The 24,828-nt window shown below is 36.6% G+C and overlaps 2 protein-coding genes and 1 pseudogene across 2 annotated transcripts; all 3 read left to right on the forward strand.

The window, feature by feature from the left end:
• Positions 1-537: 537 nt before the first annotated feature.
• LOC110875956 lies at positions 538-4,565 on the forward strand (annotated as a pseudogene).
• A 3,119-nt stretch (positions 4,566-7,684) lies between these two features.
• Positions 7,685-9,412, forward strand: LOC110939284. The gene is made up of 4 exons (XM_022181005.2): positions 7,685-7,906; positions 8,012-8,203; positions 8,316-8,474; positions 9,382-9,412. Exons 2-4 carry the CDS (start codon positions 8,042-8,044, stop codon positions 9,397-9,399), a joined length of 339 nt encoding a protein of 112 aa, XP_022036697.1. The 5' UTR covers positions 7,685-7,906; positions 8,012-8,041; the 3' UTR covers positions 9,400-9,412.
• Positions 9,413-20,212: 10,800 nt separating this feature from the next.
• On the forward strand, positions 20,213-24,789 carry LOC110875961 (putative disease resistance RPP13-like protein 1). The gene is made up of 2 exons (XM_022124150.2): positions 20,213-24,306; positions 24,391-24,789. The coding sequence occupies exon 1, from the start codon at positions 20,282-20,284 to the stop codon at positions 24,293-24,295; it is 4,014 nt and encodes a 1,337-aa protein (XP_021979842.1). The 5' UTR covers positions 20,213-20,281; the 3' UTR covers positions 24,296-24,306; positions 24,391-24,789.
• The last annotated feature ends 39 nt before the right edge of the window (positions 24,790-24,828 follow it).

The raw sequence follows: 24,828 nt of genomic DNA on the forward strand, positions 1-24,828 counted from the left end.
TTCCCAAAACAGGCTTGCCACAGTTTTGATTAAATGTGTGGCTAAAGGTCATTTATAATATCTTAATACACCTTTAGCCACACATTTAATTATTAATGTGACCATTGTATAACAACTCAAAACCTTTAGCCACATATTTTATTATTAATGTGGCTATTGTATAACAGATCAAAACATTTAGCCACACTTCTAGAAAAAACTGTGACATTTACTAGCCACAACTAGAAAAGTGTGACCAAATGTAACCTATTGATACTTTGTTTGTTTGATTTCTTGATTTATGTGACGAAAACACATCTCTTTGAAACCTTCAGTCACATATTTAATATAAAAATGTGACAATCAATAGCCTCTGTAAAAAAGTATGGCCGTATATAATTATCAAGGAGATATATATAGCGACTTACAAAAATTTCTGTGACAAAATACAAGCAACTATCATGATATTTCAAAATAAAGTGTGTTTGTGTGGCTAAAGTCACTAGATGGACACAGTAAAATTTGTGTCACCAATCATTTCCTCCTTCCTCAAAACCCCCAAATTCCCCACCTCCACATAACCTAAACTTAACCCCCACCAAGTTCAGGAGATCTCCACTGTATCTCCACCGTGTCTCCACCATGACCACCGCCAATTCCAACGTCCACGAAACCCTAACCAGATTTAGTTACCACTTACCATCAATGCTCTCTTCTCATCTACTCTCCTCCGCTACCCAAATTAAGCGTATGATTCAGTTTGAAGCAAGATAGAATGAGATTACTCATATCGATTTCCACTTTCCTCCTCCTGCAGATGCAGGCGATGTAATTCGGAAATATCTTCAGTGGAGACTCAGAGAAATCTAAAGTCAAATGGTAATTTTTTTACTCAGGCGTATTGTAGTTTTAGTTTACAATTTGATGTAAATTAGGTTAAACATGAGTGGGTTTGTTTTGATTAAAGCCCTAAGATGTCAATTGGACTTGATGTTTGTAATTTTTGCTGGTCATATTTTCTTTTTTGTTGAATTGTGAAATCTTATTGAAACACTAACAATGTACTAAAGAAAGCAAGGATGTATTTATTAGCTTGTTTTTTTCTTTTCTTTTGTTTTGTTTTGTTTTTTGCTGTTGAACGGCTAAAGTTTATTAAAACACTAGCAAGGTGCTTGAGAAAGAAAGGAGAAATATGTTAGCTTGTGTTTTCCATATTCCTGAAGAATGTTACTTGGATCTGTCAAACATGCTATACAGTTTGGCAATTATGTCATTTGCGTTGACTTAACTTTGTTGGTTTGTTGTTCATAGTGTGTTGAATAATTATAAAGGTTTTTATCGTGTGGATTTTGTAATCAGACTTTTGATTTGTTAACCTTATGACAGTTCCGGTATGGCTATTTACGAGCCAAAGAACATCCTTATCACTGGAGCTGCAGGCTTCATTGCCTTTCATGTTGCTAACAGGCTGTTCACAAACTACCCTGATTACAAGATAGTTGTGCTTGACAAAGATCGTCCCCCAACTTGAAGTTTGTGAAGGGGGATATCAGGAGCGCCGACCTCGTCAACTACCTTCTGATCACCGAGTCGATTGATACCATCATGCATTTTGCTGCACAGACTCACGTCGATAAGTCGCTTGACAACAGTTTTGAGTTCACAAAGAATAACATCTATGGAACGCATGTGCTTTTAGAAGCTTGCAAAGTCACCGGCCAGATTGGAAGGTTTATTCACGTGAGTACGGATGAGGTGTATGGAGAAACAGAGGAGGATGCCGTTGTTGGTAACGATGAAGCTTTGCAACTTCTTCCTACGAACCCGTATTCAGCCACAAAAGCTGGTGCGGAAATGCTTGTTATGGATTACGGTAGGTCATACGGGTTGCCCGTGATCACCACTAGAGGAAACAATGTTTACGGCCCAAACCAGTTCCCGGAAAAACTAATCCCGAAGTTCATTCTCCTGGCAATGAGAGGACAACCGCTTCCGATTCACGGTGACGGTTCTAACGTAAGGAGTTACCTCTATTGCGAAGACGTTGCTGAGGCTTTTGAAGTAATTCTTCATAAGGGGGGAAGTTGGTCATGTTTACAACATCAGGACCAAAAAGGAAAGGAGAGTGATTGATGTTGCAAAAGATATGTGTAAGCTTTTCAATATGGATCCAGATTCAAGCATTAAGTTTGTGGAGAACAGACCGTTTAACGATCAGCGGTATTTCTTAGACGACGAGAAGTTGAAGAGCTTGAGTCGGTCCGAAAGGACTGTATGGGAAGAGGGTCTGAAAAAGACCATCGAGTGGTACACGAGTAACCCGAACTGGTGGGGAGATGTCTCTGGAGCACTTCTGCCTCATCCAAGAATGTTAATGATGCCAGGTGGGGTTGACAGACTCGTCGACGGGCCGGAAAATGCTGATTTTGATTCAGCAGCTGATGTGGCGATCAATACTTCTCAGATGGGAGTCCAAATTGTGAGTTTGAATTGGAGGTTAGTGAGCCCTTGGTTGTGGTTATTTACACCAGTTTTGGTTGTTGGAGGTTAATTAGCTTAAATATGAGTTATTTTGTTAAGATTATAACTCTAAGATGCTAATTGAATGTTCAGCTGATCCCACCCCCACATAAGACTTTTAACTTTCTTTCTTTCTTTCAGGAACTTCAATGCAGCGACTGGTCTCTACGTCCTCTTACACAAGACCAAGCTACTTACGCTGCCTTCGACACTCTTTGTTTGATTCACATTTTTTTATTTTTTCAGCAAAGACTTCTCAAACAAGGTTTTTCATTCTCTTTCTATATTCTAATTGTTTGCTAGTTGGCCTAAATGAACATATATAAATTACCTTGCTGTTAATGGTTGTTGGTGCATTCCTATCCAAAGCCATAAATATCAGATAATTTGTTTTTTTTTTTTTTTGCTTTTATATGATTTAAGTTAGTTGCGTAGTAAACAAGATACATGCTTGCTGCTTATTAGTACTGAGCTTATTCTGTTAGCTTACATTTTATTGGTTGAACGCTGATTGGATGAGTAGGGCGACCTGGAATCATGCTTGTTTGTAATATGTATGCTATTAGTGTTGTATGTTATGCAACAGTGCTATCATTTTGTTACCTAGGATTCACATGATTATAAAGTGGTTTGTTTTGGAGATGTGGCGGAGGTTCTGTTTTTGTAATGCTACACCATGCAAGTATTTCATGGTGCTGATGTCTTAATGATGATGATTCTTGGGGCTAAGACTGATATGTTTCAATATACCGTGTCAATAGCAGAAATATTATTCTTTTGATTCTTGCAGTGAGTTATGAGTGTGTACTTATGTGATCGCAAGATTAGTGTTTTTGGTATTTTATTTCGTTACACTGGGTGTGAGTTAGTTAGATGGTTGTCGCCTCGTTTTTTTTTTTTTTTTTGCTTTGGTCACCAAAGGCCTAATACATTGCAGCAGCTCATGTGAGTGTCAATGTCAATAGATATAATGTAGCAAACACATATATGTATTTACATTTCCTGGTCCACATCGTCGCGTACATTATTTCACTGCAATAACCATGTAAACATAATCAATATTATCCTCTACTAACAATAAAAATAATATGAACAGTATTTAGAGGTCTTTTGGTATTTTGTTGTAATTAACATAAATTAACTAACAAATAGAAAACAAGCCGAACTCGAGCTTGAAAAATACATACGAGCCGAGCTCGGGTTTTAAAAACAAAACTCGAATGAAGCCGAGCTTAAGCTTAGTCAAGCTCGGGCTCGGCTCGTTTGCACCCTGGCCGGAAGGAAGGTATATAAAGCAGTATTTCAGTACGTATATTTTTATAAGTTTGTACTTATGATTTAATGTATTTTCAACCAGGATTCAAACGTGTCGCCTAAGGAAGACGTCTTCTTGAGAAGAGCTATGCTCATCCAAATTACAAAAAAAAGGTTGGTCGAAATGAACGAAATAGAGTATATAAACATTTATGAATTATGATGATCTTAAATATGCTATCTTATAACAAAATTCAGTGGGGGTTATATTCAAAAGTCAAATGTTGGATAAAGTCAATAGAATAAAGTCAAATGCACTTGCTATTTAGAGTCAACATCTTGGAGTAGATCAATATGGGAATATACTTGGCATTGATATCTAAAAATAGTTGTAATCTTTTTTTTAAAGTGAAATTGAATGTTTCTAGTAGGAAAGTTATCAGCAGAAGCATAGTCAAATGATGACAATAGTCTTTGGTGGAAGTGTGGACTTGTATTTTTTATATGTATCCACGCGTTGTATTTTTTTTTCTTACAATACTTGTATAGATAGGTGTTCCAATGATAGAGTGGGACTTGTATTTAAGTTCTTTAAAATTTGTTCTCAGGTTGGTGGAGGCAAAGATATATACATGGATGCGGATATTGATGGAATACATGAAGAATGGTCGAGTTGTGGGGATAAGTTTATTTTTAGGTGACAAACAGTATTTTAGATGTCAAAGTATGCATCTACAGACAATATTTTTGTTAACTTTAAAATATTTGTAGTATATTTGATATACTATTGTGAAATGGATTGTTTTGATATATGAGTATTTTGTGTTATAAAGTGGATCATAATCATAATGAACAATAATAGATCATACATATTTTAATGTACCATATTGGGCCTTAATGGATCACAATTAACAACAGTAGATAATATATGTCACAATGGGCCATATTGGATCTTTATGGATCACGATAGACAATTGTGGATTATATATGTCTTAATGTGATATTTTGGACCTTAATGGATCAAATGGATAATGGTAGATCATACATGTCTTAATGGACCGTATTAGGACTTAATGGATCACAATGGGGAATAGTAGATCATATATGGCTTAATGGATCACAATGTACAATATTCGATCATACATATCTTAATGAACCATGTTGGGTCTTCGTGGATCGCAGTGAATAATAATATATCACATTTGTCTTAATGGACCATATTGGGCCTTAGTGGACCATGTTGGGCTCTAGTGAATCACAATGGACAATAGTAGATCATACATGTCTTAATTGACAATAGTAGCACATACATGTCTTAATGGACAATAGTAGCTCATACATGTCTTAATGGACCCATATTTGGGCCTTAATGGATCACAATGGACAATAGTATATCTTATATGTCTTAGTGGACCATGTTGGGCCTTGATGGATAATGATGGACAAATAGTTGATCATATACATCTTAATGGACCATATTGGGTTTTAGTGGATCATGATGAACAATAACAAATCATAAATGTATTAATGGACCATATTGTGTCTTAATAGATGAATATGGACAACTGTAGATCATATATGTCTTAATGGATCATATTGGTCTTAATGGATCACAATGGACAATAGTAGATCATATATGTCTTAATAGACCATACTGGTCCTTAATGGACCATGGTGAAGAACTATAGATCATGTTGGGTCTTAATGAATCACAACGGACAATTGTACATCATATTGGACCTTAATAGATAACAATTGATAATAGTATATCATATATGTATTAATGGACCATACCGGGCCTTTATGGACCACGATGGACAATTGTAGATCATATTGGGCCTTAATAAATCGCAACGAACGAGAGTATACCATACTTGACGTTTAATGGACCATGTTGGGTCGTAATAGATCACAATGGACAATATTAGATCATATATGTTTTCTTAGAGAATATCGATAGAACAAAAAACATATGACTACTAGTAGGGATACAAACAAGTCGAGCCGAGCTCGACTAGGCTCGAGCTCAAGCTTGTTTAACTTATAAAGGCTCGATTTGAGCTTTGTTTTTAAAGCTCGAGATCGACTCGTGGACAGTTTTTCAAGCTGGATCTCAAGCTTGTTTAATATTTATTAATTAATCATAATTAATATTTTTAGTTAACTTCCATTTTGCTCCTTATGATTTGGTCATTTTAACGATTTTGCCCCAATAGTTTAAAAATAGACAATTTACTCCCTGTTTTTTCTAACTTATTGTCATTTTGCTCCCCGCCTCTAACTCCATCCAAGTAATCCATTAACTAGTTAATTTTATAGATAAAAGCAAGGGCATGTAAGTCTTTTCACCTAAATAAACCTATAACTTGTTTATATACATATGTATATATATATATATAAGTAATTATTTTCTGATCCCCTATCTTTCCAACCACTCATTCTACCGGCCACCACCATCCACCACCACCTGCAACTATCACCTGCCGACCACGACTACCGCGACTTTTAACTAAATGTTTTAATTGAGTTAGAGCCAGGGAGTAAACTACCAAAATACCCCTACTTCTAATTGAACGTTTTAACTGAGTTAGAGCCAGGGAGCAAATTGGCGACAAACTCGAAAGATCAGGGAGGGAAATGACTATTTCTAACTATTGGGGCAAAACCGTTAAAATGACCAAACCACAGGGAGCAAAGCGAAAGTTAATTATAATATTATTTTTTATATAATTTAGTTATTTTTTCATAATATATTAAATGTTGTTTATTATTTAAATATATATTTAATATATTAGTTGAATTTTATATAAATACTGACCTCATACACATTTCCTAACATACTTATTTTTAGGCTCGAGCTCGTTATACTCGACTAGTTTCGAGTTTTTTCCAGACAAGCTCAAATAGCTCGCGAGTAGCTCGGCTTATTTACACCTCTAGACAAATAAGTATTTGCTTTCGATCCTCACATCCCATTTATTTACCCAAAAATTCGTTTCCCTCTTAATCCAAATTTTGATTTCTCTCCTCCTAACAAAATTCGTTTCCCCAAAATTTTCATCATTTTCTTAGTTCCCTCCAATCTTAAATAGAAGACTAATCGTAATCCAAATTTTGATTTCCCTCCTACTAGTAAAATTCATTTCCCCTAATTTTTCATTATTTCCTTAGTCCCCTCCAATCTTAAATCAAACACTAATCAATTCAAATGAGAAACCCTAGCTTCCTTTTACATATTCAGCCGCTAAAAATACTCCCACTCTATTTTCTTTAAACCAGAACCCCAATACCTAACAATTGAGGAAAGACAGTGGTTATGAAAATGAAAGTCGAATGTGATGGTGTCGTGGAGGTGGGTGTGCAGGGGAGATGGGTGTTGATGGTGGGCAAGAGCTACGGGAAGATGGAGGAAGCACCAGAGAGTTGAGGAGGTGATTCCGATTCCAGGCATTCCGTGTGATGTTGTGCGTATGAATCTGTGGTCGACAGGGCCGGGTGGTGGCCAACGAGGTATCAGTTAATACTCTATCTCAGTCTTAAATCGCAAAGTATGTTCATCAAGATTGTTATAAGCACTGTTATGAAATTTATATATGTTTAGTTTACTATAAAGTTGTATAACGATGTAGGAAGTAGGTTCTCACAAAAATGTTTAAGTTTCTGTATGATTTTTCATCAGATCTTTAACTTGAGGTAGAAGTATTGTGAATATGTGATATTATTGGTTTAGTTTTATGTGTGTTGTTTGTCGTTTGCTAGCAATATTGTTGTGAATTTGTGCACATGAGCAATTTTTACTAATAAGGCTCTAACATAGCTCGGTTTTGTAACCACGAGCAAGGCAATGTTTTACTAGATTGTTTTCACACAATGAAAACAAGAAAAAAGGTTCCTTTTTTATTCTGCGTCCGTTTAACGTGTTTTCACAGTGAAAACAGGTTCAACCGACTCAAAAAGTTGATTTTTGTGCTGATTCTTGTCACTTGATTATGAAATTGGTTAAAAAATTTACTTATGAATTGATCATTACCAGGATGGAGCTGCACTTCAGTTTAAATAAAAAACGATAGGGAAATTCCTTGCCGCAGAGCTTGGCGGAGGTACAATCATCGTTGCAAATCGTTCATCGGCTTCTAACTGGGAAACTTTTAGGGTAATTTCATTAAATGCTTTAGCGAGTAAAATGTGGTTGCCAAATTTTATGAATCTACTTGTAAGTTGTGAATGTGTTTTTATTATCTAATTTAATTTGGTACAGTTGTGAACGATCAATGAGACCAGTTTTCATATGCGGGTGTTTTACAAGCAATTTATAGGACTTGACTCAACCGGAATCAAGTTGGTCGCTATTGCAACAGATTATAAAACATCAGATGTTTTCGAGATTATTAGAAAATCTGATGATCCAAGCCTTGTTCGGATTAAAGCACCAAATGGGTCCTTCTTGCAGGTTCTTTTGCTAGCAATGTGTACTTGTTTAGTTACTTATAGATCTTAACAATTGATTGTTATCAAGTAAGTTTCACTGACTCTCATTTCCTGTCGTTTGTGTGTGATTAAAGGCGAAAACTCAAGATCTTGTGACCGCTGATTCTAAAGGTGATGGGCAATGGCAAGACGATGATCCTTCAGTTTTCGAGATGACGATAGCGCAAAGATTGCAAGGAGAGTACCAAGTGACTCATGGTTATGGTCCTTCAAAAGCGCCACAAATCATGAATGTATGTTTTTTCTTTGCTTCTTATTTCTTTTCTTTTTTACTAACAAAAAATGGACCAGATTATGACAATAAAGTCATTATTGGTGCCTTCACTGCCTTCTAAGTCAAATATACAAATTAAAACTATTTGAACGTTTAGTACACTTTCTGTTTTTGAGTAATTGAACTTGCGATGAATGAAACCTACCAGAAACTCAAACAAGGACTCAACTTGAAAGCACTTTTTGTTCAATTATCATTCTTTCACCGTAGGTTATCTTTCTGTATGTATAGTCCAAATGTCAAATTGTTACTGGTTAATGCTCATTTTCAATTTACCATGTTGACTTATGTGGATGCATATGTAGATGTAGATGCTGTTGCGCTTTAAGTTCTTACTTTTTAATTAGGGGTGCAAACGAGCCGAGCCCGAGCTTGACCAAGCTAGAGCTCGATTAAATTATGAGAGCTCAGACTCGAGCTCGGCTTGATTCGAGCTTTATTTTCAAAGCTTGAGCTCGGCTCGTTGGTATTTTCTCAAGCTCGGCTCGGGCTCGACTCGTTTATTATCTATTAATTAATGTAATAGATAAAAAAATAACATAAATAATAGACTTTTTATTGATGGCACTTATAACTTTCATTTTCGTTGCCAAAAGGCAGTTTCGCTCGTATAATCGTCAACAGTTTACATTTGATTTTGCTTATAATAATCCATGTAAGCGAAGTCGAGTGGAAATCCACGTGTAAATATATGATGATTATGAAAGTGAGATTGCCTTTGGCAACGAAAGCGAAAGTTGGGAGTGTCATTAGTCAGATTGTCAGTATGGATTATTATCGGCGAATGAGTCATAAATTGAATTATAAAATTTTATTCACTTTAAATTTATTATATAGTTGACTTAAGTTTCAGTTGTGTGTTGCAGGCTGGAGAAAACCTTTAAAGTTTCAGAAAAAACCTTTAAAGTTTCAGAAAAGGCTACAGGTTGTGTTTCAATTGTGTCTGAAATTGAAGAATTGAGCTTTGTCAAAGAACTCCATTATAGGTCAAAGTCTTGAGAGATGGTTATGTTGTTGCAAGTGCTGCTACGAGTGATGCATGTTGAGACAAAAGTGCTGTTAGGAGTGATGCAAGTTATGTTGAAGTTGCTCATACAAGTTATGTTGAAGTTGCTGACTCATTTGTAGATAGCTTTTGATTAGAAGTTTATGTATATAGTAACTAAATTGAAAACTTTTGTACAGATTTTGGTTTATTATTGTTAATATCATTTGGTTTTAGGTTTTTTCTCATGCTTACTATCGTTTTAATTTTACGAAACATTGAAAGCAAAATTGCTAGTTACACGAAAATAGCCATATAGAACCATGACAAATATGTGTGGCCAAAGGTTAGAGAATAGTCACACTTAAAATTACACGATTTCTTGTGGCTTTACATAATCATTAGTTACACCATCGCCATTTTGTTTATTTTGGTGTGACGAAATATTAGCAAACGTCATTGGTAAAAAAATATTATGTGTGACCAAAGTTATACACTAGCCACATTTAAAAAAAATCATATAGCTTTACATAACTTTTAGCCACACAATCCTTATTTTGTTTTTTATGTGACGGAATGATAACATACGTAATGCACGAAATGAATATGTGTGGCTAAAGGTTAGAGAATAGCCACACTTAAAACTACAAACATTCATGTGGCTTTACATAATCATTAGCCACGTTGTCATTAGTTTGTTTTTTATGTGGCAGAATGATAGCAATTGTGATAAGAAAAGTAAATTATATGTGACCAAATGTTAGCCATTAGCCACACTTAAAAGCACATAACTTCATGTGGCTTTACATACACAATAGCCACACAATTTTCACTTTATTTTTATTTGTGTGACGAAATGATAGCAAATGTCATGAGAAAAAAGAGAAATGTGTGACCAAATGTTTAACAATAGCCACACTTAAAATTATAAACTTTATGTGCGACTAAAGGTTAGACAATAATCACTTTTAAAATTACAAAATTGTTTTGTGTGTCTAGAAATAGTTTTAGCCACACTTATAGTAAACTCATGTGACCAAATAATAAAATGGCCACACATACAGTGAGTTCATGTGGCCACTACTATCATTTAGTCACACTTAATGAATGAAATGCTTGATTACAACAACTCTTTTTGTCACATTTTTTTTAAATTGATGTGGCTAAAACAAACTTTTAAGTGACTATATAATAGAAAATGTCACAATTACGATAAATTCATGTGGCTGTTGCTACCCTTTAGCTTCACTTATTGTACAAAATTTTGATTCCAGCAAGAAATAGTGGTACCCTTTAGCCACACATTTAAGTTGCCACGGCCACTAAACGTGAATGTGGCCGTATAATACCTACGATGACTAGACCTTTGGTCACACTTGAGTTGGAAAAAAAAAGTGTGGCAAAAGGCGTATGGTCACACTTTTTTTGTGTGGCCGTAAGCCTTTTTTGACGTAGTGTAAGTGATAAAATATCACATTTATCCGGGAGTCAAGTTCGTCTCTCTGCTGTACGAAAGTACTGACCTGTTCACGGACTTGCTCCTGTGCCCTCATGCATATGAAAATCAAGTTCCTCATCAATAAGTGATTATATCACATAGGGCTTGTTTTCAAATCAAAATAAGTGAGTATCTCACATCATATACGGTCAAACAGATGATAATCGGTATACTCACCGGTAAGATGAACCCTCGTGCATACCTTGATACGGGAATGTGTCGTGATGTGGATGAACACCGGTCGGTAAGTATAAATCATACCTTAACGTATCCCCTCGCCATGATTACATCTGATAAGTTGAGCTTAAGTGGACAACAATACCGATAATTGTTATAGGATGCTTATCTTAATGTTAACTAATTGAACAACAAGAGTGTTTTGACATGACCGTACACTGATATGATTCTCTTACCCTCGAAACTCGCAAAAAGAATGTCTGTATATATTTATTTACTGCTTAACTTTTATTGTTTTCTTTTAAACAGTTTCATCGTTTGGTGCATATCAGCACGACATTAGCGGTGATGTCGTTTGATAACACTCAAAGGATATTAAAATTGTTGTGTTTTAAGTTATTCAAAAATACCAAAAAGATTTTAAGTGTGTTTTAATATAAACTTTATAAAAGCCAAAAAGATTTTATTTCTAATTTATTTTCGATCGTACGATGTTGGAGCTCGAGTCTTCGTTACCTGAAACCTGAACGAAAACCGAATTGACTAAATCTTCATAAACGGTCGAAATTTGCAAGTTTTGAAAGTTAAATCTAAAATTGAGAAATTTATTAAACTTTCAAACTGTCGGACGGTGTTTGATAGTGACATGGTCATTCGTGTGTCATTTGTTTATACTAACTATTCCAAGCAGTTGTTCTCATTACGCATTTAGATTTCTTGCATGTGCAGATTCTAAAGGCTAGGAGAACATGGTCGATGACAAGCTTTGGAATGAAGACGCGACGTGAAGGCACTCAAAAGATGAAGATGATCGAGTTGCCGCTGACCATCATCAACACCACAAGGATCTTAAGCCTTGAAGATCAAGTCATTCACGAGCATAACTCAAGGGGGAGCTTATGTTAAGGGGGAGTTTGTCAACACACTTCCTACATGATACGGGTAGTTTGTTGATACACTCTCTACTTTCAAGACGTGAAGACTTTAGAGATCCTCCGACATTGAAGACTTGAAAGGACATCAGAGTCTTGAAGACATGAAGATCAAGGATGATCAAGGTCAAGACAAATCTGCAAATATCGAAGATCGAGACAAAGCTACAGCCAAGGGGGAGTTTGTTGGTGCACTTGTGTCTGTACTTTGTCTGTATTCGGTCACGTTATAAACGATGTCCTTGTTAGTCATGTAAGTTTGACCAAGTCAACTGTCCTCCTAGTTTGACTTGGCCAAACAGTTAGAAATATAGATGTGATTGTCTGTCTCGAAGGATGAGAGATCGAAGGATGATGTAGATCCTTCGATCTCATCGAAAGATATGCTTCGATTGATGGACCTCGATAGATCATCCTTCGAGGTCCCTGTAAATCCTTCGATGGCTTTGTAGTCGATAGATGATCCTTCGACCATCTATCGGATCCTTCGGACAAGACAATCTGTGCTGGGTATATATATACCCATGCAGTGTGTGTTAGTAGACTGACTTGATAGGCAGATGCACACATAGAGAGAAAAAAAAGTTGAGAGCATTCTGTCCGAAACACACACACACCTTGAGAGTTTGCAAAACTGATTTGTAAACATTGTGCTTGTAGCCGGAACTTTCATACGTATTAATACAAGTGGTGTTAATCGGTGAACCTTTGTGTGTTTGTGTTTATACTTGTTTCATCTCGGTTTGCTTGCTAGCTTGGATTCCGCACTCGCTAGTGGGTTTGTATAACAAGGTTTAGGTTCGTCATCCTCCGAGAGGGACCTACAAGAAGTAGCAACGTTGAGAATTGATATGGCGGGTTGCAGCGGTCTTGTGATGCGGCGGCAAGCCTGTAGCAACAACAACGTGGTAGTCACGGTTATCGGCAAATGGTTGTTTGGAGAGATTTGTAGCAACAGACATCAATATTCTCCTTCATGTCGGTTTTATATAATTATGATATTGAAAAATACATACCTAGAAGAGCAAGTATGGATCTAATAACCAGAAACAAAACTGACATGAATGACCAGTTGCAAAGTTGGTCTTTATGGCCCTGCAAGAACATGTAGTACCACTCTCATGTATTAATTATTAATCTCCCAATGGATAGCGTGTTAGACTTTGAGAAACAACAGAAAATGGAGTTTCATAGCTTCAAATATTACTTCATGACATACTGAATAACACCACTCCCAATGCAAAAGTTTGTGCTTTTTGTTTACAATGACTATTAACTAATGCTTTCAGAAAACTATATTAATCAAGATCAATGAGATTCACCTGTCATTCGGTCAAAATATGACCATATTGGAGTCCAATTATGCAGGCCACAAAAGCTGTTAAAGAACTGTACATCCACAATGCGAAACGTGTCATTCCCATTAAATGATTAAATAGACATAAATCATAGTTATTATTAAATAAAAAGTGTGAGGACTAAATTAACAGATAATATATGTTTGGTCTAAAGTATTGTTTGTCTGATCAATAAGTGCAAACATCACAACAGCGTTTTGGTCACGGTTATCGGCAAATGGTGGTCTGGAGAGATGAAATAGTAAGGGAGGTTATTTATAGTTTGCAACCAAAGTGTTAAAGATTTAAAGTGATGGAGTAAATTAATAAAGCATTTACCAAGGATGGTGTTCGAAAACGACCCGCGGCTTCGGTTCCGATTCGAGAAGTAGGAACGTTGAGAATTGTTATGGCGGGTTGCAGCGGTCTTGTGATGCGGCGGCAAGCCTATAGCAACAACAACGTGGTCGTCACGGTTATCGGCAAATGGTGGTTTGGCGAGACGAAATAGTAAGGGAGCTTATTGTCTACGAGGGACAGAAACAACCGGTGTGCGCGGTGGTGTATGGTCGATGGTTATGTTGAGACTAATGTGTAAGGATCTGGTGATGGTTGTAACTCGAAACAAAGCAGAGAGATGGGTCATATGTAAAAGAGAAAGATGGAAGTTGAGTGAGTACTTAAAAAGAAGCCGGACGTTACATGCTGAACCATTCCAATTCAATTTCCACATCATTTAAATCTTCAATAAGCTAATTTAAGACTAATCGTTTTATGAAAAGGAATACACTCTTACTTTTAAGTTTAAATAAAATCTAAGTTGTCAGATTGTAACGTAATGTGAGCCTTTCATTTGTCTAATTTATTAGTAACCCTGCCAATTCAACTTCCACGTCAATTTAAATAAAAACTATCTTCTCAAATAGTAACGTAGTAACGTCCGCATATCAATTAGGACACTTTTTTTTAAATACAACAAAAATAAAATCTAGACACCATTAATTGAAGTTTAATGAATAGAGATTATTGAATGAAGTTGTTAGATTGAGGTTGTAAAATTCCAATTGTATCTTTTCAATATGTATTATATAGTAGTATAGATATAGATATAGATATAGATATAGATATGGATATAGATTATTCATTTTTTATTACATGATTTTTTTCTCGCCATAAAACCTAACTAATTTAGTTAAATTGTTTTCTTCTCTCTATTTCCTAATTTAAAGTTATTATTTCAATAAAATAAACTTGTTAATGGTTTAAGTCAACAAGGGGTCAAAACCGGCTTTGTTTCGAACTGGCTTTTTAGGTGGGAAAAAAGCAGTTTCAAAATTAGGTTTTAACTAGTTTGGTTTGGGTTTGACCATTCGATGTATATATTCCCACACCGATTACAACCCATATGCTTGGGTCGATTCAGAACCAATTTCAATATCAGTCCCGGTTCCGAATTACAAACATGCTCTTGTTAACCAGCTTTTTTTTTCCACTTCCTTAACCCTAGTAATATTAAGCTGGGCTCAAATGACTTGTTTAAGAAGCTGAACTCGACCCAACTTAATCAGCAATGGCCTATGTGACTCAAACCACTTAAATCTTCTCCCCTTTGGAGACGAATGGAGTTCACTTTCGGCCACCATTCCGCCGTTATCCCTTACTCTGTTTTCGTATGTTTTTTTTTCAAACCAGTTCAGGTTTGAGTCAACAAAAGTCAAAACCAATTTCTCTTGGAAGTGGTTTTTGAGGGGGAAGAGGTTGGTTTTAAAAGTATGTTTAATGAATTTGGCTCAGGTTTAATTGGGCCAGTTTGAAACTAAATACAAAGAAACCAGTTTTTAATCATCTCCCTGTAGACCCTTAGTAATATTAAGTTGGGCTTAATTAATAAATATGATTAAGTTTTAATAATTTGATTTGTATGGATATTAAATCCAGTTATTCATTTTTTATTACATGATTTTTTTCTCACCATAAAACTTAAGTAATTTAGCTAAATTGTTTTCTTGTATTTATTTCCCAATTTAAAGTTATTATGTCAATAAAATAAACTTGTTAATGGTTTGAGTCAACAAGGGTCAAAACCAGCTTTGTTTCGAACTGGCTTTTTAGGCTAAAAAAAAAGCAATTTCAAAAATGGGTTTTAAATATGTTCCCACACCAATTACAACCCATATGTTTGCGTCGATTCAGAACCAATTTCAATATCGGTCCCGGTTTTGAATTACAAACATGCTCTTGTTAACTAGTTTCTTTTTTTCACCTCCTTAACCCTAGTAATATTAAGCTGGGCTCAAATGACTTGTTTAAGAAGCTGGACTTGGCCCAACTTAATCAGCAATGGCCTATGTGACTCAAACCACTTAAATCTTCTCCCCCTTTGGAGACGAATGGAGTTCACTTTCGGCCACCATGCCGCCGTTATCCCTTAATTTATTTTCATGTTTTTTTTTTCAAACCAGTTCAGGTTTGAGTCAACTAATTTATCTTGAAAGTGGTTTTTGAGGGAAAAAGGTTGGTTTCATTAATCAATTAGGCTCAGGTTTAATTGGGCCAGTTTGAAACCAAATACAAAGAACCCAGTTTTTAATCATCTCTCTAGACCCTAGTAATATTAAGTTGGGCTTAAGTGACTTTGTTTAACAAGTTGGACTTGGCCCAGTTAATCTTCTTCCCGTGGAGACGAACGGAGTTCACTTCCGGCCGTCATCGCCGATTCATACGAACATAATAAAAACCTAAACGAACTACACAAACCCAACTCTGTTTATCATCTTCTTTTTCATCTTTTCATGAAATCTCCTCCTCTCTCATGGGTGTCGGTTTCAGTAATTGGTGGAGAAATAGCAAGTGTTGGTTGAAACTAAAGAGGTAGGGTTTTGAATAGGTGGAGAATTGAGAGGTTTGTGATGAGAATGAGGGATGAAATTAGGGTTTAGAGAGTACACGAGAAACCATCCACACACGCATCCTGTAAGTATCACCTCAATTTTTTGAATTCCAATTGCGTTCATGTGCTTGATTTCTGATTTAGATACAATTGGGTTCATGGGTTTGTTGATAAATGGAATTTCGATTAGTAATTTACTATATTTTGTGCCCTGATTATGATACTCTGTTTGCGCTGTTCGATTTGAAGCTCAATTGATGATTGATGGGTTTGATTTGCTGATTAATACTTCAAATTTTATGAATTTTAATTGCATTTATATGTGTTTGAATTCTGATTTTGATTGAATTGGGTTTATGGGTTTGTTGGAAGTTAAGACATTGGTTACGCGGGAACCGACAATTTTAAGGTTTCGTGTTCATGATTTTCATGGATTCAATGTAAATTTGCTTAACCTAACTTACTTAATTGTCATTCTGTGTTTTGTTCATCAACTGTTGTTACTGGTTTCTTTGGATTCCAACCAACTTATGAGCAGAATGCCTGTTTCTTTTTTTACATGAGTTCGTAATTCAAATTGCGGCTTCATGGTCTTCTTTTCACATATCTGTATGTGTTCATGTATGTACTTACCGGTTTATTGGTTCAACTTATGTGCATGTTTGGCTTTCCTTTCGAAAATGACTTTTCAACTTATTTGAGAAGTAATAAGTCAAGATTTCCTGACTTATTGACTTATTCACTCACACACAAAGGAATTCCAAACACTTTGAAAAGTCCTTTTTGCCTCAAATAAGTCAATAAGTTGAAATAGAAAGAACCCCAAACACCCCCTATATATATGTATGTGCATGTCTTTGTTTTCAACCTAATAAATCCGATTTGGGGGTAGGAGTCAGGGCAAAATCTGGTAAGAAGCAAATATCATAAGATGCTGGTGGCAAAATTGCACATTTTGCAGGAGCTTCAATGAGCACTAAACCCACAAGGTGATGGTAACTTTAACTCACACATGCAACACGAAAAGCACAAGGTGATGGTATTGTGAAAAATGTGGTGGTTTGCCTTTGATTATAAAGGCAATCGGAAGGCTATTGAGAACGAAAACAGATGGAGAAGATTGGGATGACCTGTTGAATAGTGAGGTATGGGATCTAGAAAATGCAAATGAAATTGTTCCAGCCCTTAGGCTAAGCTACCATGATGATGATTTTTTAAATTTTTTAGATTTTTTAGTTTTTTTTTTTTTTGGATTTTCTAGAATTTTTATGATTTTTTAGAATTATTTAGATTTTTTAGATTTTCTAGATTTTTTTTTTATTTTTTTATTTTTTAGAATTTTTTGGATTTTTTAGAATTTTTTTATTTTTCTTGATCTTTTAGAATTTTTTTGATTTTTTAGAACCCATCTTAACCCAAACTCATCCTAACCCAAACCCATCTTAACCCAAACCCATCTTGACCCATTACCCATCCAACCCTTTTCTTTAAATATCCATCCTGACCTATACCCATCCTAACCCAAACCCATCTTGACCCATTACCCAAACCCATCCAACTTGCCCACTTTGCCACCACTGATGAGGACGATCGAAACGCTTTAAAGGTGGATGAAGCCAAAGTTGTTCAAAGTAAACAAACGCACAGGTGCTGCTGGAATAGAAGCTGCAGCAGGGCTAATGAATGCCAACGTTGCTCATAAAGAGGCTTCTGAAGGTTTGGTTTTATACTTTCATGTGCGTGTTTTTACTTCTTTCCCTGTACAATTAGAGAGGGCAATTTCTACGTAAACTGGTCATTTGGGTTATCTTCCATTTCTTTAAAATATTTTCTAGAAAGGAAAAGTCTTAATTTGGTGGAACGTAGACTCATACTCTAGTTTTACTGCAGACATCTTATTTGCTTCATCTAAAAAAATTAGATTAGTGGTATATAAATTTTATTATTGTAAATTGTGATCTTCTTTAAAGCACTAGTGGCATGCTAAAGGATCTTCAACAGCAGTATTTAAAAAGATTTAATTTAGCAGTGTAATATACAGCAAAATGGAGTAAACGGTCACATATGTTCATTGAATCAGCATTTTAATAACAATCAAAGTCTTAAGTGTAAGTTTTTTTAAGTCAACAACATTTGACCACCCATAAGTGGAGGACTTAGATTTAGTAACCGACTTGACCCGTACACAACCCGTAACATCAGTGGGTGTTGGGTTTGATTTTGATGTTACTGGTCATGTACGGGTCAAGCCGGTTACCGGTTTTGTTTAAATGGGTCATGGAATAGAAAACGGGTCATGGGTTGGTAGGTAAATGGGTCTTTAACCATCCAACGGGTTAATGAAGAAACGGTCTATGTGTTGACCGAGTTTACCTTGGCTATTGAGATATAAAATGGATATTTGTATAGGAAGTTCTTGAATGTCTTGTTTCTTGACTATTTTTGTTTGTGCTTCGTTGGTAACTTTTCCTTTTTTATATTTTTTTTATAGTAGTTTTTATACAATGATAACAGATGTAACAAAATATTTGGGTTTGGTGGTTAAACAGGCAATCTTTTGATATCCTGTGTTGATTCACAAACACTTTTTTATCCTTTTTTCTTTAAATATTTTATATAACTTAAATATTTAAATTACTGTTAAGAGCTGAGCCGGCCTTGGGTGGGCGAGGAGGACCAGCAGCCAAGGGACGTCTTTATCTCGGGGCTCATTTGCTTTTTCCAACGCCCTTATTTCCGGCGAACCAATAAAAACTCATAAGCAGGTTTCACAATCACGCAGGGTGATTAGAATTCTATCTATTGATTTTGTAGGTCATCGCCATTTGTTGACCCGTTTTCCCCTGTGCAGCTACCAGATAACTGGGAGAATACACCCCTTAGCCATTATAGCTGGTCCTACGGGACGTGACATGGTGGTTATGGGCTTGATCTCTTAAAGGGTGGTTTTGTTCCAATGGTGGAAATAGATGGTGGTGGGTGGTGTTTAACGTGGGCGGTAACGGAGCGAGAGACAGTGAGGTAGCGACCGGATATCGCTGACGCCCGCGGGGAGGGATTTATCGGAGACGGTGAGGGGTGGTCGCTGGTCTTTAGTCTTTAGGGTGCATGGTGGGTCTTTAGTCTTTAAGCTTTATTACATGTTGGGTGGTGTAGTGGGTTGTTGGTCTAATCTTATTCATTTAATATATTTTTTTATATATGATGTTTTAAATAAACTATCAAAGTAAGAACATGAAATTTTAGATTAAACCAATTTGGACAAGTTGTGTATACTGAAAATATATATTTTATTTTATTCTGATAAATTTACACTTGCTTGACCAAAAGTTCACCGGTTTATGCCATTGCATCTAAATATTTTTAAAGGTTGCAAATAGTCCCTAACAAGATATAAAGTTGTATCTTATTATTGCAATAAAATTTAACCTTATTATTAGTTGGAAAAGATAAGTATATCAATAAGATATAAAGTTGTATCTTATAGATATAAAGTTGTATCTTATTGTTTATTGTGGGTTAAATAGATCAACCGAACATAACCGGTGTTATCATAACATCAAACACAAGCACGAGTTGTTTATTAAGCCAGAAACATGCCGATTCCGTTATACAAATATACCCTTTTTAGTTTTTACTAATAAATGTAAATGAGTGTTGGCAAGCTGGCCATTAATTCATAAAATGTTACAAAAATATATAAATGGAATATGCTAGAGAACAATATTGACCAAGACCATTGTAAATAAGACCATGAACAGAATCCTTCTTTCAGTCCACTCATATCTTATCCCAACTCCTCTTGTCACCCATATTAATTTTACTGACTATAAAACCATGACTACCTTCGTTCATTCATTCTACGCACTCCACTCATATCTTATCTTATCTACACTCCTCTCTTCATCTTCAGACCAACTACCCTCATTCCCATTTCACTGTTAACCATGGCTGAAACTCTTGCAAATGAACTCCTCAAAGTTCTTGTTAAGAAGATGACCGATGAAGCCTTCAAGCGAATTGCTCGTGCTCAGGGTATTCACAACGAGCTCAAGGAGTTGAAGACCACACTGTCCAGAATCCAAGATCTGCTTACCGATGCTTCCCAGAAGGAGGTGACTCATAAATCTGTCAAATCATGGCTGAATGCTCTCCAACATTTGGCTTACGATATCGATGACGTACTCGACGATTTGGCTACCGAAGAAATGCATCGTGAGCTCACCCTGCAGGAACCTGCAGCATCCACCAGCAAGGTAAGAAAGCTCATCCCATCATGCTGCACAAATTTCTCACTAACTCATAGGCTGTCTCCCAAGTTAGATCGTATTAACAGAGAGTTAGAAAATCTAGAAAAACGAAAAACGGATCTAGGTTTGCTTAAGATTGATGAGAAGCCAAGAAATACTAGTAGAAGAAGCGAAACCTCTTTGCCAGAACGCGATGTTGTCGGAAGAGAAGTTGAGAAAGAGCAATTGCTTAAAAAGTTGCTGGGGGATGATGATGGGTCATCTCAGGATAACTTTAGCGTCTTACCTATAGTTGGTATGGGTGGGGTTGGAAAAACCACTCTCGCTAGACTTTTGTATAATGATACAAAGGTGCAGGATCACTTTGAACCCAAGGCATGGGTTTGTGTTTCAGATGATTTTGATATCTTCAAGATAACTGATGCTATCCTTCAAGATGTGACTAAAGAAAACAATAAATTTAAAGATCTAAATCAGCTTCAAAAGGCCCTCACTGAGCAATTTAAGGACAAACGATTTCTACTAGTAGTTGATGATGTATGGAGTGAAAACTATGGTGATTGGGAAAACCTAGTGCGCCCATTTCTATCATGTGCTCCTGGAAGTAGGATAATCATGACAACTCGTAAGGAGCAATTGCTCAAACAGATAGGTTTTCATAATGTAGACCGTCTCAAGAGTTTGTCGAATGAAGATGCATTGCGTTTATTCGCAGTACATGCATTGGGGGTAGATAACTTCGACTCACACACGACACTTAAACCGCAAGGTGAAGGTATTGTGAAAAAGTGTGGTTGTCTGCCTTTGGCTTTAAAGGCAATTGGAAGGCTTTTAAGGACAAAAACAGATAGAGAAGACTGGGATGACGTGTTGAATAGCGAGATATGGGATGTAGAAACTGGTAATGCCACTGAAAATGCTAAAGATGTGGAAAATAGTGATAAGATTGTTCCGGCACTTAGGATAAGCTACCATGAACTTTCTGCAGATTTGAAGCAGTTGTTTGCATACTGTTCCTTGTTCCCCAAAGACTTTTTGTTTGACAAGGAGGAGTTGGTATCATTGTGGATGGCAGAAGGGTTTTTGAACCCATCTAAGTCACCAGAACGCTTGGGCCGTGAATATTTTGAAATTTTATTCTCAAGGTCATTTTTCCAACATGCACCTAATGATGAATCATTGTTTATCATGCATGATCTGATGAATGACTTGGCCACTTTTGTTGCCGGAGAATTTTTTCTAAGGTTTGACAATCATATGAAGACAAAGACAGAAACTTTGGCAAAGTATCGCCATATGTCATTTACTCGCGAGAAGTATGTAGGTTACCAAAAGTTTGAGGCAATCAAAGGAGCCAAAAGCTTGAGAACATTTTTAGCAGTATCTCTCAGTGTGGATCCAAGTTGGAACTACTTTTTCTTATCTAATAAGATTCTGGTTGACTTACTTCCTAGCTTAACATTATTAAGGGTTCTTTCTTTGAGTCGTTTTCAAATAACTGAGGTACCAGAGTTCATCGGTAGTTTGAAGCACTTGCGGTATCTTAATTTTTCTAGAACTAGAATCAAAGTGTTACCGGAGAACATTGGCAATCTCTATAATTTGCAGACATTGATTGTTTTCGGTTGCAAAAGTTTGACTAAGTTGCCTGAAAGCTTCTCGAAGCTTAAAAAGTTGCGACATTTTGATATAAGGGATACTCCGCTTTTGGAGAAGCTGCCATTAGGGATTGGTGAGTTGGAAAGCCTACAGACTCTCACCAATATCATCATTGAAGGAGATGATGGCTTTGCAATAAATGAGCTCAAGGGATTAACAAATCTCCATGGGAAAGTTTCCATTGAGGGATTGCACAAAGTGCAAAGCGCAAAGCATGCACGGGAGGCGAACTTATCTCAAAAAAAGATTACTGGATTAGAGCTGCAATGGGTTGATGTGTTTGATGGCTCACGAATGGATACACTTGAAGAGGAAGTTCTCAATGAGCTGAAACCTGATAGTGATGCGTTGAAAACACTTTCAGTCGTGTCATACGGGGGAACACAAATTTCAAATTGGGTTGGTGATCGCTCTTTTCATGAGTTGGTTAAAGTGTCAATACGTGGTTGTAAAAAATGCACATCTCTACCCCCATTTGGGTTGCTCCCTTCACTTAAGTGGTTGCAGATTCAAGGCATGGATGAGGTTAAAATCATAGGTTTGGAGTTAACCGGAAATGATGTTAATGCCTTCCGCTCACTTGAAGTTCTAATATTTCAAGATATGTCTGTTTGGGAGGGGTGGTCAACTATAAATGAGGGTTCAGCAGCAGTGTTTACGTGCCTTAAAGAGCTTTATGTAAGTAATTGTCCACAATTGATTAATGTCTCACTTCAAGCACTGCCTTCACTCAAGGTTCTTAGAATTGGCAGATGTGGTGATGATGTGTTGAGAAGTCTGGTTCAGGTAGCTTCTTCAGTCACTGAGTTGAGAATAAGTGATGTATCAGGGCTTACAAATGAGGTGTGGAGAGGAGTTATAAGGTATCTTAAGGAAGTTGAAGAATTAAGTATCGGGGGATGTAATGAAATAAAATACTTGTGGGAATCAGAAACAGAGGCAAGTAAGCTTCTTGTGAGATTAAAGGAACTGAGATTAGAGTTTTGTTCAGGTTTGGTAAGTTTAGAAGAGAAAGAGGAGGATGACAATTTTGGGAGCAGCACCGGCCTGTTATCTCTTAGAAGGTTGTATGTAAAGTATTGTAGTAGCATAAAGCGTTTATGCTGTCCAAATAGCATTGAGAGTTTGGATATTGAAGCTTGTTCAGTTATTACAGATGTCTACCTCCCAAAAGAAGGAGGGAATAAGCTCAAATCACTTCGTATAAGAAATTGTGATAAACTTGAGGGAAAAATCAACAACACAAGCATGCCAATGCTTGAAACCCTACGTATTTATAAATGGGAAAATCTAAGATCAATCAGTGAATTGAGTAACTCCACTCACCTCACCAGCGTGGATATAATACGATGCCCACATATGGTGTCACTTCCAGAGCTTCAGCTATCAAACCTCACCCGTTTGGGAATTGGTAAATGTGAAAATCTTGAGTCATTACCCGAGCTATCAAACCTCACCAGTTTGTCAATTTGGACATGTGAAAGTCTGGAGTCATTACCTGAACTATCAAATCTCACCTTTTTGTCAATTAGTGATTGTAAACGTCTGGTGTCATTACCTGAGCTAAAGAATCTCGCCTTGTTAAAAGATCTGAAAATCAGAAGGTGTCCAGGCATTGATGTTTCCATTCATGGTGGGTGTTGGCCTCCCAAATTGTGTTCCCTTGAACTAGAAGGGTTGAAGAAGCCCATATCAGAGTGGGGGGATCTGAATTTTCCAACTTCTCTTGTTGACCTAACGTTATATGGTGAACCCCATGTGAGTGATTTTAGTCAATTGTCCAACCTTTCCCCTTCTTCTCTTACATCTCTGGACATAACTGGATTTGATAAACTGGAATCACTATCAATAGGACTCCAACACCTCACATCCCTTCAACATCTGGCCATTTTCAGCTGCCCAAAGGTGAACGATCTACCAGAGACGCTGTTACCTTCACTTTTGAGTTTGAGAATAGAAGAATGCCCAAAATTGAAAGAAAGGTGTGAAGGAAGAGGCTCCCACTACTGGCCCCGAATCTCTCATATCCCCAAAATCGAAATTGAAGACTAATTGAAAGAAAGGTACATGTTAATTAAATATAAGTTAATTATTGCTAGATGTTGTTTTAAATAAATAACCCTTACCTTCTTCTTTTTTCTCTGTAGTCACTGAAAACAGATTTCCTGTCGTAAATACCAAATCACCGGATGTAAAACGACATCGTACCCCCATCTTCACACATCATATCGGATTTATAAAGCTATCACAGCCGGTGACTTCGTCGACAGCTGTAACTTTCCGGCGACCCGTCTTCGAACCGCTGCTCACACCCTCAGGTAACAATTAGCATCGTCAAACCTCTAATTAACCCATCTTCGAACCTGAAATCACTTTCAATGGGACTCCTGGAGTCACTTTCAATGGGACTCCTGGAGTCTGACTCCGACACCTCACATCCCTTCAACATCTCACCATTTACAGTTGCCCGAAGGCGAACGATCTACCAGAGACGCTGTTATCTTCACTTTTGAGTTGGAGCATATATGATGATTGCCCAAAATTGATGCTGTGTTCCAGAGATCTACTTAACAGGGGGAGGGGAG

The sequence above is a fragment of the Helianthus annuus genome, chromosome 13 (genome assembly GCF_002127325.2).
Source record: "Helianthus annuus cultivar XRQ/B chromosome 13, HanXRQr2.0-SUNRISE, whole genome shotgun sequence".
Classification (NCBI taxonomy): Eukaryota; Viridiplantae; Streptophyta; class Magnoliopsida; order Asterales; family Asteraceae; genus Helianthus; species Helianthus annuus.